This window comes from Aphis gossypii, chromosome 1 (genome assembly GCF_020184175.1).
Source record: "Aphis gossypii isolate Hap1 chromosome 1, ASM2018417v2, whole genome shotgun sequence".
In the NCBI taxonomy this organism is placed as follows: Eukaryota; Metazoa; Arthropoda; class Insecta; order Hemiptera; family Aphididae; genus Aphis; species Aphis gossypii.
Window position 1 is genome coordinate 10,841,151 of NC_065530.1, and position 14,039 is coordinate 10,855,189.

The 14,039-nt window shown below is 32.1% G+C and overlaps 2 protein-coding genes across 3 annotated transcripts in view; one reads left to right on the forward strand and one right to left on the reverse strand.

Annotated features, from left to right (window-relative positions):
- LOC126550949 (uncharacterized) overlaps positions 1-10,099 on the reverse strand; it is a 119,340-nt gene extending 109,241 nt beyond the window's left edge. The window contains exon 1 of the mRNA XM_050203599.1: positions 9,484-10,099. Coding sequence (XP_050059556.1) covers positions 9,484-9,684 — 201 coding nt within the window. The 5' untranslated portion in view covers positions 9,685-10,099. The remainder of the gene's footprint in view (positions 1-9,483) is intronic.
- The window catches only part of LOC114130748 (E3 ubiquitin-protein ligase MYCBP2), a 272,960-nt gene that overhangs the window by 199,373 nt on the left and 59,548 nt on the right, over positions 1-14,039 (forward strand). The gene's annotated exons all lie outside the window — the stretch shown is intronic.

The window sequence follows — 14,039 nt, forward strand, 5'->3', positions numbered from 1 at the left end:
TAATATTTAATACCTACATCTAAAACGATTTGCCACTACGTTATTAAACCTGATTTAGAAAGAATCATAGCCTATATTGACAGATTTAGAAAATAAGTATCATACGATATGTTGATAAGTTAGTTTTAGTATAATATTATGTATGTGTAATATTTTATTTTTTGTATAATAATAAGTACTTGATTAAAAATTAAATATATTTTTTATATTTCCTTCTTCTTCTTCTTTTTTTTTAATTAAAATTATTATTATTAGAATAAATTGAATAATTCAATGAATATCGGTTAAAATTCTAAATTCGACCAGTGAACATTTAACAAAAAAAAAATGTAGGTAGGTACTACCACAGAGTATAGGTACCTACTCGTTAAATTATATGGTACATATTATAAGAATTTCAAAATATTAGCTACTTACTTATTTCGAAAATTATAATTCGAATAAACCACTGTTTAAGAATAAAATGGGGTGTATGATTTTAAAATATATATATATATAGTTTCGACGTTTGCCATGTGGTGTTCGCGGCCGGCTGTAGCCTCGAGAACATCATGTCTGCAGACATGCACTATAATAAGTTCGTGAAAACTGAAAAGTCACATGAAACGCTTGAAAACATCATAGATAAAGTAGAAATATATGTTTTAAAAAATGACAAATAACTTTACCACACTATACGGAGTGAATATTATTAATATATATATTTATATATATAGGTATATCTCTATAACACATACATGCTGAAAACAGCCTTCACCCGCTCCGCTTAAAATATATTATTTTATTATTATTATTATTATTATTGTAATACACTGTCGTCGGAAGAAAAAACATTATGGTATTTTAAACGAGAAAAACGCATAAATCACGTCGATAAGCGGACGGAAAGAAGGAGTCGGTAAAGGATATTATGAAGGATTTTGTAGCAAAGGCATGCGAAAACGTATATTATATTAATATATTATACATTTATTTTATGCTACAGAATAATACAATATATTATGGCCGTATATATGTATAATATATATGATGGTAAAAGTAAAACGTGGAAATAGACATCACAGTTGTTCATCGGTAGTATATTATACGCAAAGAGCTCAGTTAGACTATTATACATAACATTGGTAAACGTATCGCAAAGTTAAAATTATTGTGATTTAAGATTTTCCAAGAAAAAAATATTAATTTTGAAGTTCTAAATAATACTACAAACATTGCTGAAAATAAAGAAATAGATCATTTCAAGAAATCTTTGAGAAATAAACACATAATATAATAAATGGGACAAAGAATTTTTTTAATAATGGTACTAATATATTTGGTTATTTCAATATTATATACTTACTCAAGTGCTATTTATGACGCACTCCTCTGCTAACAAACAGTTTAAAATTTTGTATTATTTTCATTGCGATCAAAATATTTAGATTAGTGTTTAACAACTGTTGTTTCGCGAAACCCAAAGACCCGACGCCAACGCCAAGGGTTTCGTGAAGAATTTAGAAAAAAAAAATTGATAAAAATATTTTTAGTTTTAACTATATGATTTTGCAGAGAAACGCTAACCTAGATAACTAAAATTGTATCTAAAAATAATTCAAATGATATTGCATGTACTATAAACATAATATAAAAATAATTATATTTTACTGTTATCTAGATTCTAGATAATAATATGGAAGATACAACTCATTAATTTTAAATATATTAAATATAATTTTGACATTTTAAGCTCTTACATACAGTCAATACAAATGATTCAGTTGTATTATAGTGTGCATAATTATGTTTAATTAGTGATAAATCTTTGACAATAATTTATGAAAGATTGTAAAACTTTTTTCGGTAGTTTTATTTAAAATTTTTTAAACATAATGTAAAATTTGACAGCAAAAAATTTACCGATTAGAATCAGTCATCAGGTCGAAAAATATTAATAAAAATAAATACAGTAGAACCTCGTTTATTTGTCAGTCTCGGGACCAGAGCCTTGACTGATAATCGAATGGACGGTTAAACGAGAAATGAACCATTAAACATAAAACACATACATACTCATTATTTATTAAGTAAATATTATTATTTTACTGATGGTAATTTAAAATTGTTATCAAAGTTAATCGTTAAATAACTGGCTCATTAGTCATCTAGGTAAAATAATGGATGAGTAATTTTTTATCTAAGAAAGTCTTAACACAGATTTTATTTGTATCGTTAGTGATTATTCCTACGAGAACAGTTTCCCAAAATCGACTATCCAAGGTACTAACGTGAAACCTATTTTGAACAAACCCAAATCGCTGAAAAACTTATGAATACAGGCGAGTAATTACGAATAAAAAAATGTCTGAGATATTGTTAAAACAACTGCTGTACCTAATAATCGTTTTCCGGAATTGTCATGTTGTGTGCCGTGTATAATGATATTATAATTATATATACGTTTTATTTACTTTTCCCCGTCAAAACCGGACCAGTTTCATATTTTTGAATAATCGTAAGTCCGCGACCTCAAGAGTTTCGTGTCCGGGTAAATCGAAACGTTTACGCGTAATAACATAATATTAGTCGTATATTGGAACGGAGCTTTGTAAACGTACATTGTAAATACCTCCGCGTCGACGAGCGTTTTCATACGACAATCGCCTCCTCCTGTATAACATAATAATATTATAATATAGACAAACCGAAACGATTCAATTCGCTTATACTCCGCTCGCGTATAATAATATAACACACGACGTTCATCTGCCACCGGACGCGTCGAGAGATATACAATAATAAAATATATAACACAACACCAGGCTTGCGCGACGTAGTTTTATACCCAACCCGTTAGGTTAACTATTATAACGACGGTTTTATGGAGCTATTAAAACCAGTCTACAAATACACGGCGCGAACGTTTATGAATCTAATACATATGTTTATATATATATATTTAAATAGCATATTATAAGTCAATAAGTCGAGCCGTTCAAATAGCAATGTTCCTTCGTCTGTCTATTGTATATTATACGTATGTAAAGGTATGTAAGACTAGTAATAGTGTGTTTAACACTATCGGTCGATCGTTTACTCTTTTTCGTCTAGCCGATTGTGAATTCGTGATGTGCGCGCGCTGTGTGTATATAGGTTCAATGATATTTATATAGACAAAAAACGAGGTGTGTGTCGCGTCTTAGCTTACTGGACGGGTTCCACACGCGCTCACGGTCCACTGATCGGACTAAAGTATATAATCATAAAATAATTCATGATAAATTGTGTTATAATATTATACTAGGAAGGTATTATTTATATAATTAGAATATTTGATTTACGACTATAAATAAATGCTAAGCACAGTGCGTTCCAGGCTGTTCGGCGCTCAAGCTTTGAGAACGATATGAATGCCAGAGCAGAGGTTATCAAGCACCGGCGTTACGTGGCGTTACGCCCGGCGTCATAAACTCTTAAAAATCACGTGTACAACGATGTAAATCGAAAATCGAAAAAACTAATGAATGTAATATATAAAATAAAATATAAATATTTAGGACCTATACTTAAAAGACGTATACATTCAATAAACGAAAAATAAGTTTTCAGTTTCATTCACAAACTTCAAGTTTTCACTGCATAACCAGATCCACCCTGTATAACGCATTACATTAAACACGGTCGTTCATCAGGTGCAATGTCCAGCTATTATCAAACGAGTTTTGTTATTTTGTTATATCTAAATATTTACTTTCGATAATATGAATTAAACGATTTTGTCGGTAAACTGCTCTTGCTGCTACACTATCGAAATCGTTTCGTTCTTTACATTAAATTTGATCGTCTTTGTGTATTAATCACACGCACGATTCAGTTTCGTCATGAAAAATACACATAGAACGTACTTAATTATTATTTGCGATCATTTTATTTTAATAGTAAGCACTTTAAATAGCATTATCCTGAAAATAGTATTAACATTTTTGACAATGTTATTCTGCAATGAAATTCTCCAATGCAAATTAAATTTAAAATCGTTAATATTTTTCCAGATTATGACTAATAACTGTTTAAATAATCTACCGACATTTGAAACAATATCGTGGTGAATAATATTTAAATATCTACAGCATAATATTGTATCGTAGATACGGTTTTCTGTATAAAATGTAATAATAATATTATGCTCTCGCTTTCGGCTACCGGTAACAAGAGGACGAAACGATGATGTCCTTATTCATCGCTTGTCTAGGAAGATAATGTTATTTTAGCATTGTTTTTCTCCCAGAACGCAATCTCGTGAGTTTCATATGTCCATAATATCAACAATAAGACAGTATCGGTGTTTGGTTAGTTGTTTAGACTCAAAACCGAACCAGGCAGTATTGTGCAATCGAATTATTAGATATTCTATCGAATTTCATCCGAAATTTTTATCGACATCTATTAGTATTTGATAGCGTGTTTTTTTAAGCAAAGTTATACAATTCATAATATCACAATTATAGATAATAATAAATAGTATAAGTAAGATGAATGCGATGGATATAACGTATTATAATAATATACCTATATAGTAATAATAATAATAATGATAATATAAATAATTACTGCATGCGTCTCAAACATAAAGAGTTAATGAATATATATGAATCTACTGCGTACAATGTATACAATACATTTTTGGTATTCGTTAAAAAATAAAAAAAAATGAACAACAAAGCTTCTATACCTATAAGTAGCATTAGAATAAATTACAACTTTAACAAGCTTCGCGGTTAATAATTTTAGATTCAATGTCAAGTAAACAAGTCAGGCCTTGTGCATTTGCTATGTAGTATTAAACAAATGTATATATTGACGATTGGTCATTGCAGCTTTCAAAACCAGGTTCATGGTTAACTACAGCTGATTTAAATGATTGATATGGAAAATTATATTTTTATGTTTCACAATTAACACACATACCAATAAAGAAGATTATTATTATGATGATGTGTAAAACATTTATTTTAATACAACAATATTTATGTTAGAAGTCATGACGACTGCGTCATAAACTTTTTATAGAAAAGGAAGGAATAGTATTGTATTGTACATAACTTCAAAATTAATTTGATTTTTAATGAGAACTATTATAAGTAATACAAATTGACAGTGCTCAGATATTTATTATTCAATGCCATCAATGATTACCATGATGCTTGCAATTATATGATCGAGTTTGTAACCATATTTATTTTTAAGTTCACGGCTCTCTATATTTCCGGCATAATGTGATATTTTATGAATTTTAATTGCATATTTTTGGATATTTCCGTTAAATACAAAAAAGGAATATTAAAATATATAATTAACTATGCTGGAAGTTCAACAAAAAAATCAAATCTAAAATATTTTCAAACGTCTTGAAATATTCTTATTTATTCAAGATGTTTATTCAACTTCTTCTGGTGTTATATATATTTTGATAGTATATACAGGAAATAAATATATACCTGAAGATAATAATATTATATCGAGTATCTATCCTTGTTTTCAATATTAAATTGGTAAAATTAAAAAATAAATTAATAAATAACTACTATGATGGTTGATATTGTATATATTAATATTATAGCGATTGGTATATATTACTAAACTTATGTTGGTTTCTTAATTTTCAAAACATTAATTTTCCTCTTCCAAAGGATGATCATTAATAGAAAATTGTGTATTTATGAAGTATTTTGTTTGGTCCCGGAAGGGTTGAAGATGCAGTCGTGTTAGTTTATCATTTTTGGACTTACCCGGTTCAATTTATTAACGAATTAGCGACAGGATTCATTTTAATAATATGCCGTTAAGTGTATAAGATTCAGTACGACCATGTGCAAAATAATATACTGATAAAAGCAAATTGCGAATTTGACGATATAGTGATTTATCAACGACCGAACAATTCGTTCGCCTGAATAGCTGTGCCATACAGGCACGGGAATCTGGTCAGACAGATCAAATCAATTAGCGCTTATCAAGAACACAACGGTCGTGTATATATTATATATAATTTCGTAGTGGTTACCCACTTGCGGGACGACCGAGTTACACCGCGATCGGTGCCGTTCGGACGTTGTAACAACAATGTATAAATCTACACGCAAACGCGTACACGTCGCGGGCGCACACACGCATGAATGACCTCTGCCGCCCGAGTCTAAGCCGGTGTCGAATTAATCACCGCACACTGAAATACAGTATAATATACTACACATATAGTCGCATTTGCAGTAATATAAGGGCGACAAGTAGACCAACAACAATATTACAGAGCACTCGCGATTCGGTTTGTTATCGAAATCGCTTAATCGCTTATTATATACGTATAATGAGCTTATCATCAGAGATCTGTATCAACTATCAGGTGAACGATTTCTGGGCGCGATCGATACAAATCACACTCTAAAAGATCTCATAAATTTTTCCATTGCATGTACGAGTACGAGATACTGTGCAGCGTGAATTTATTCAGTGCATAAATTGTAAATCCGCCCATCCACGACACCCGTCTGACATGTGATATATTATATTGTCAATGTATAATACGCGTATTAATTATTATATATTACTTTAGAAGTTACGCCTGATCGTATGTGGCTTATATAAGACCGGATGGATAAAAGGATTAAGGAAATCTTCTCGTTTTATTGGTCACGTTGACCGTGGAAATGATGATAATAATAATAATAATAGGTGTTGTACATATTATATATCTATATTATATCAAATGTAAGTTTTATGGAGAAAGAAAAAATCGCAATAGTTCATCATGTATTCATGTACCTATCATAACTGGAAACCTCCCCGCCCACTATAGTAATCGAGAATATGACAATAATAACAAAATCTAGACCAATTAACTATTGCTTTATATATATCCGTTAATATGATTACGTCGTTTCAAGCCGGGTACTCTGAAGTCGGAGTCTACCTACATACGCATTGTTTATTTTATTTACATAAAAGGCTAGGCTCAACAATTCAAAATACAATTAAATTGAATCAGCAGTGTTATATTGTGATGAAACATAAGAATTTGACAAGTTTATTAATTTTAAAAGACGTGATTTGGTCAAATAATATTAATTCTTAGATGAGGAGGCCGAAGGGTACATGTATGTTATAACATAGAGAAAACCCTTTTGTGATAAAGTGAACTTTGTTGCATGGTCAAACCACGTTATCGGCATTTGTAGTCAGATCAGCATTGTAAGACGCGTTTTCCTTAGATTATAATATTCAAATTATTCGATCGAGAATTTTTTTTTAAACCGCAAATATTCTCATAGAGGAGCGAACAAGAATCAACGGATAACGCACGGTAACACTCGATATTTAGTATTTACATAATGTGATAGTGTTATGCTGTTATAGTAAAAATCTTCATTCAACGCCCGTTACGTGATTGTTTTACTAAAGTTTTCATCGATATTTTCAAACATAGACTCATCTATCTATAATATACCAAGTAATACATATATACAATATATTCTAATTAGTAGTTTCTAAATAGCGTATACGTATAATGAAAATATGAAATTATTTGTTTCAATAACGATAAAATCCGCAAAAAATATAGATGAATTTATGCATTTTACATTGATGCATTAAAGGATCTACACGAATAACTTTCCGAACAAAGTTAATCAGATGTTTCATCTGCATACCACAACGCCATATATAATCACACATTCGCAAACTGTAATACAAATATGATCTATTGTTATATAGATTCGTGATAAATATTTTGTTGCGATTCTCAGCACTAGGTATACAATAACGTGTATAATGTGCTTACGCAAACAATGAAAACGAAAAAAAGACACTATAAGACGGTGCAATAAAGGGTTTGGTAATGGACTTTAGAAAACTAAACAGTCGTTTCGTACAAGATTGGCCTATCGAAAATATACGTTTCAACAAGTACGTTAATTAAGTGGTAGGTGGTTACTTCAGTCGGGCTTTACCCCGGTGGACTACTCAGGTTAACCTCACTGGATTTCGTTGAACAACATTCCAAATGTGTCCGTCCGCGAATTCCATATCGATATTCTATAAATGAACAGTTTTCTGTACGGAAACTCTTTCAGTAGGAGGTACGTTCGGCATAGTCCACTGCTGTCTACATCATTGCTTACAATACATTTGTGGTAAGGTTAGATAACCTAACCTAACCAACGTAGCTATTAACTTAGTACCCCCATACCAAAAAGTCTAAATAAGTTTTAAAATATTATTGAAGGTTTCAAGTCAATATGGCAATATGTGAGGGTGAAGGGAGCAACTTCAACATGTGGGTAACCACGATATTTTCTGTATCATTGATTGTTATGTCTGCTGTCCGATGCATGACGATTTTCGATCAAATTACTTTCGCGTTGCTATTTACAAGAGCACAATTCTGATAGTTTTGTGCATTTACGACAAAATTCTTAACCGCATTCTCGATCTATATCGATTTTCACATTACCATTTGCGTGTACGTTTTATGTATGTTTTGATCGAAATATGAGTCTGTATCACCTTTGATCCGATAAAACGAGTCACTGGGGGTTGCAAGTAAAAGCATCTAACATAATATATAATTTATTTATCTTTATATATAAAATCTAAATACCACTCACTCACTGATCGTTTTATATTATATATTATTCACAAGCTCCTTGTTTGAGTTATAAATAGCGCAATTACATATTATGATTTTACAGTCTAAAAGGCTTATACTAAGAATTGGGTGTGCACTATTTAGATGATTCAAGCACAACCTTGGCGTGAATTAGTAGTGCAACATGCCTATATAATACAGTTTAGTGTGCATTATCGTTCCGACGTTTCTTCATTTTATTCATACGTTATAGTCTCATATGAATTTGATACATGTATTGTATATATATATATTATAATATTTGCAGATTTGTTGTAATATTATGTGGTTGACAACTGTTTTAACGTTGGGTAAGATTCGAATTCGGTAGACCAAAAGACATTATAAGTGTCCCGAATACAGGACATTTTGGTATTTAGATTGTGATGAGTTAATGCAATACTACTTAACTTATGTAATTAAATAGAGTAGCACTGATCAATATAAATACACAAGACATTATTTTTGTTATATAATTGTAATAAATTAATGAGTTTGTGCTTCACTGAACTTAAATGTGTTGCACTGTGTACTACTATATTATATGTTTGATAACAATGATAACCCATATAAAGCATTATTAGGTACATAAAATTGAGTCCATTCGAGCAAAAAATTATCAATAATAATTATTTTACCGAGTGATTCGTACGTAATTTGTCCACAAAGAGCGGAGCATCCCCATCTACCAACACCAATATTTAACCGCGCGCGTTGCGGTTAGACTTAACGAAATAATCAAGAAAAAAAAGTGACTTATCACGGAATACCGCAATATTATATATATACTAGCAGAATTCGACTGCTAAAAAGCTAACCTTTTCGCCGGAAAACGTGCATTTGACGGTGACGCGGTTCTCGTCGTCCGACTCGCACTTGCATTCTTCTTTCTGGCACCACGAGGGTTGCTGCTGCTGCTGACCGTCGTCGTCCCGCGGTCGAACGCCGTCGCCGCCGGTCGGCAACAGGAGGCAGGCCAGCAGAAAAACGACGGCTAAGGTCGGCCACCCGGCGGCCATTTGCGCCTTAGCCGTACATGGTGCGTCCAAACGACGATAGACGGACAGCCGAAGACGACTGACGGACACGCGAAACACTTTACCACTTGTGTACGTGACACTGTATAGACGACGCACTCCGGCGGGGGCGGTTTTAAACTGAAATATTATTATATGTAAAAAAAAAAAAAATAAATAAAAATCACAACAATGACGATCGTATTAAACAAAAATAATATTAATTGATATAAAATTCTATCGCGGAAACGCACACGTCGAAAAACGTCGCGACGAAATCGGCCGAGCGCACACGACACAAGACGCGCGTAGCCGAACAGCTGTCGAACCGTACACGACCGACGGACGCGCACTGACGCTGCGGCCGACCGGTAGACGATTTTACACACGGCTTTTTTTTTCCTACGTTACACACGCGCACGCACGTCTCGTTTTGTCGTATATTATTTGCGTACAGCCGCCGCCGTCGGATCCGTTTCTCCCACTCGAAAAACTGGTTTCGTCGCCCGCAGCAGCTGTAAGCGAACGCCGCCGCCGCCGCCACCACTACCGAACGCCACCTCGACCGACCGACCGCCCACGAACGTGTACGTACGAGACGACGCGCCGGCCAGACGGCTACTATATAATAATACGATGTACGGGGTGATCCGTATTAACCATATTATGCCGCACGCTATTGTCATCACTAATTTCGTGAGTTCAAAAGCAGAACATATTGTGTTTTGTGTACAATCGAATTTCGGGTAAACGGTCATTATTATACGAATTCGACGTTGGGGAGTATGGATACCGAATAGTGGACGATTTTGCCGAGTTCCCCTTTACCCCATCACAGCCCTCGCCGAACGATAAAAACTCTATTAATACTCGTCCGAAATCCGATTGGAATATCAAAGAACTCCAAAAATTGTTCCGCTTTGAAATGAGAAATTTAAAAAGCGCGTTGTCGTTAAGAAATAATAATAAGTGTAAAATATTTATTTATTTTTAAACGTCATTATATTTTAACTTACTGATATACTAAAAAATAATGTGTTTTCAAAAACGTTCTTATGAGTATCGTACGTTTAACAAAGATCACCCTGTATTATTATTATTTCATACATACGTGTTGCATACTATTTTATATTATATGATCAGCGCCGTCATAGTACACGCGTTACATATAATGATATAATATGTACATACGTATAAACCATTATGCCCCTATAATATACACAATTTTTTATGTCTTGTTTTATTATTATTATCATTGTTGTTGTTGTTATTATTTTATTTAGTTTTTTTTTTACGAGCTCTCGTAATTGACGGATTGTATTTCGGTGTGATGCGTTGGACGCAAAACGCGCCCATTCCATCGAAATATAATATCACATTTTTATTTTATACTTACTTTGTAGTCATACATTATGGCGTGGTGCATGCGAAGGTTGAGGATACGTTTTTGGAGAGCACACATCGATACTGCGTTGTTATTGTTCACTCGCGTTATAATCGCAAGTACCTATAGATATTTCTATTGTGCGCCATACTATAATACATGGCTTAATCATTTTTTTTTTGGATCGATATTGACTATATTACTACACTAATACCTGATTTAAAAATAAAAGTACATTAATTAAGTTACATAATTAAAGTCCAGTTCGTATCATATGCAATATTTTGATTCGAATAAACCAACATCAATCGAGCTAAAATGTAGGATTGAAGTATTGAAACGTTGTCAACCATGTTGAATCGTGTAAAATTATATTATTTTTCAATCTCCTTAAGTATTATAAATAGAATAGTAAGTGTAATCTTAAAGCTAATTATTTGTATGGCTTACATATTAAAATACATTTTGATTTTAATTATAATTATTGTAGTTAAAATGAATATATTTTTAAAAATGCTTTTTGTTTTGACATATCTACCTAATGTTAGTTTTATATATATTTAAATAGTTATTATTTATTTGTATAAATATATAATCTAAGTAAAAATATCCGATTTAAAAATGTCCATGGAACACGGTAAAGATTGTCTGATGTGGTTTACACTGGCACAACAATGTCAAATTTGTTAATTTTTTTTTTTAATTAATTGCTCTTTAATTTATACCAATTTACTTATACTATGATACTTTATTTAAGAAAAAAAAACAGACTGAATGACAGTTATTTCCTTAGTAATCAAAGCATCGTCTATCTGATTTTTATTTATTGTATAATCTATATAATATTCTATACCCAATACCTATATTCAAAATTGCATATAGTGACTCAAATACAGCTTGCAATACTTTTTTTTTTTAGTGAAAATTAAGATTCATAGAAATTTTTTACGAATATAATACATTCTATATCTATATACTCGTCAACATGATGCAAGTCTAGTTTTTAAAAATACACAATATATTCCTCACTCTATAAAATAATTTAAAATTAAAAATACACTGAAACAACCATAAACAGACCTCTTCGTAGTTTAACTCATTATATAATCAAATCATATACTTAAACATTTGCTCTTTTTTTTTTGCTAATATAAAGTAGGCACTCAATTCTTCTAAATACTTTTTGTTTGGGCGCCATTTTGGTGACCGTCGCGACGGGTGCCGAACATTCACGATCCCCGCCCCACCTTTGTTGCACACGTGGCGCCCTCAGTGCCAACAACGCTACACCAGACACCAACAAAACCAGTCTCTTTTATACGCTTAGCGTGTTTCGGTCGGCCGTTTTTGCTTTTTCGCGCCCACACCACCCGTTTTTTTGACTTTGTATAACGACCACGTTGTTACTTTTTGAGTGTTTGCCGTCCGTGGCTCATTGTGTTGACGTTAGAGCTAATCGTCCGTTTTCGTTCATGTACCACACCTATTGTGTCATCGCGCCGCACGTGTTGATGTCGGTGACCGTACACGCCGTTTGACAACTTCCGTTTTGTGTGCCCCTCGGTAGCGCAAAGGTAACCTAACCTTAGCTGTTTGTCTATTGCGTTTTTTGTGTATCGGGCTACAGTGTTGTTGTTCGTGTGAGCTTTTGGCTTGTCGACGACCCCCCCCCCCCCCGGCCATTACCGGTGCTCGTTCGTGTCTGGGTCCTCGACCCACGTGGTTTTCTTTGTTACTTTTCAACCGTGCCTTGGTGGAACCACAGAACAATATAGAAGCGACACTCAATCAGCTGATCGGTCTACTGTATCCTTAAGGTATGAAGTATTGGATTCTAAAAATTAAAACCGTATCCGTAATCTGACTAGATGTTGGTAATGTGTATCCTTATTTGTTACGATATTATAAAAACGGAAACAATCCATTGACCACCGGTAACATGTCTTATGTCACCTAATATTGCTAAAAATGGGCAAATTTGAAATTGCAATAGTTGCATTTTATTGTATTATTGTTATTTGACATTAGTTTATTCTTAAAAAAATAATATTATAAATTATAAAAATGTATTGTTCTGTGATAATATTGGTATGATTTATTTAAGTGATAACGTATGCCGCTTCTTTCTGTAGACCGTGTTTAAGGCCAAAGTTACCCGATTTGGCCGACATCACACAGTGTCTATAGTCTGGTGGAACACTCGCCAATTTAAAATTACAAATTAAAGTGGCCAGATAATAAATAGATTTTTTCCAGTATTTTCCTTGTACAAATTAAGATTTTTGAAAATGCTTTTAATAAAAATAATGCATTGTCGTTTACTAACTACTGCGGGTTAACTACTGCTGTCTACCCTTTTTAAAAGTGAAATTACAAAGTATATTTTTTTGAGTTTTAAAAATGAACGATAGACCAATTGATTGATAATTAAAACGCATTCCAAAATTGTATTGTAAATAATGTAAACATCAAAATATGCTAATGTAATAGCGGAACGATTTTTATTAATTTATATTATTTATATGGTTAACTAAATTGTATACATATAAAATGATATAAATACAACCTTTGTAAAATATTCTATTTGCTATTGGCTATATTTGAAAGAATTTTGACAACTTATTATTATTGATAGATTTCAGCTGAATTGTGTTATTTGTGCAAAATGTATAGTAAATTTAATTTTAATTAAACAATATTAGTAAAACAATTTATTGTGAGATTTTTTATTACAAGTATTTAAACTTGTTATAAAATATAATAAATATCGTTACATATAGGTACAATGTATTATGGTTATATATTTTGTATGGTAACGTGTAATTACTATACAAGCAATTTCTATCCACGAGTATGTTGTATAAATAATTTTATATTGTTATATACTTATATAGGTACTCATATATTATTATTTTAGTATACCTGTAACTAAAAAAATATACATGAAAAAAAAATCATAACAAGCTGTAACTTA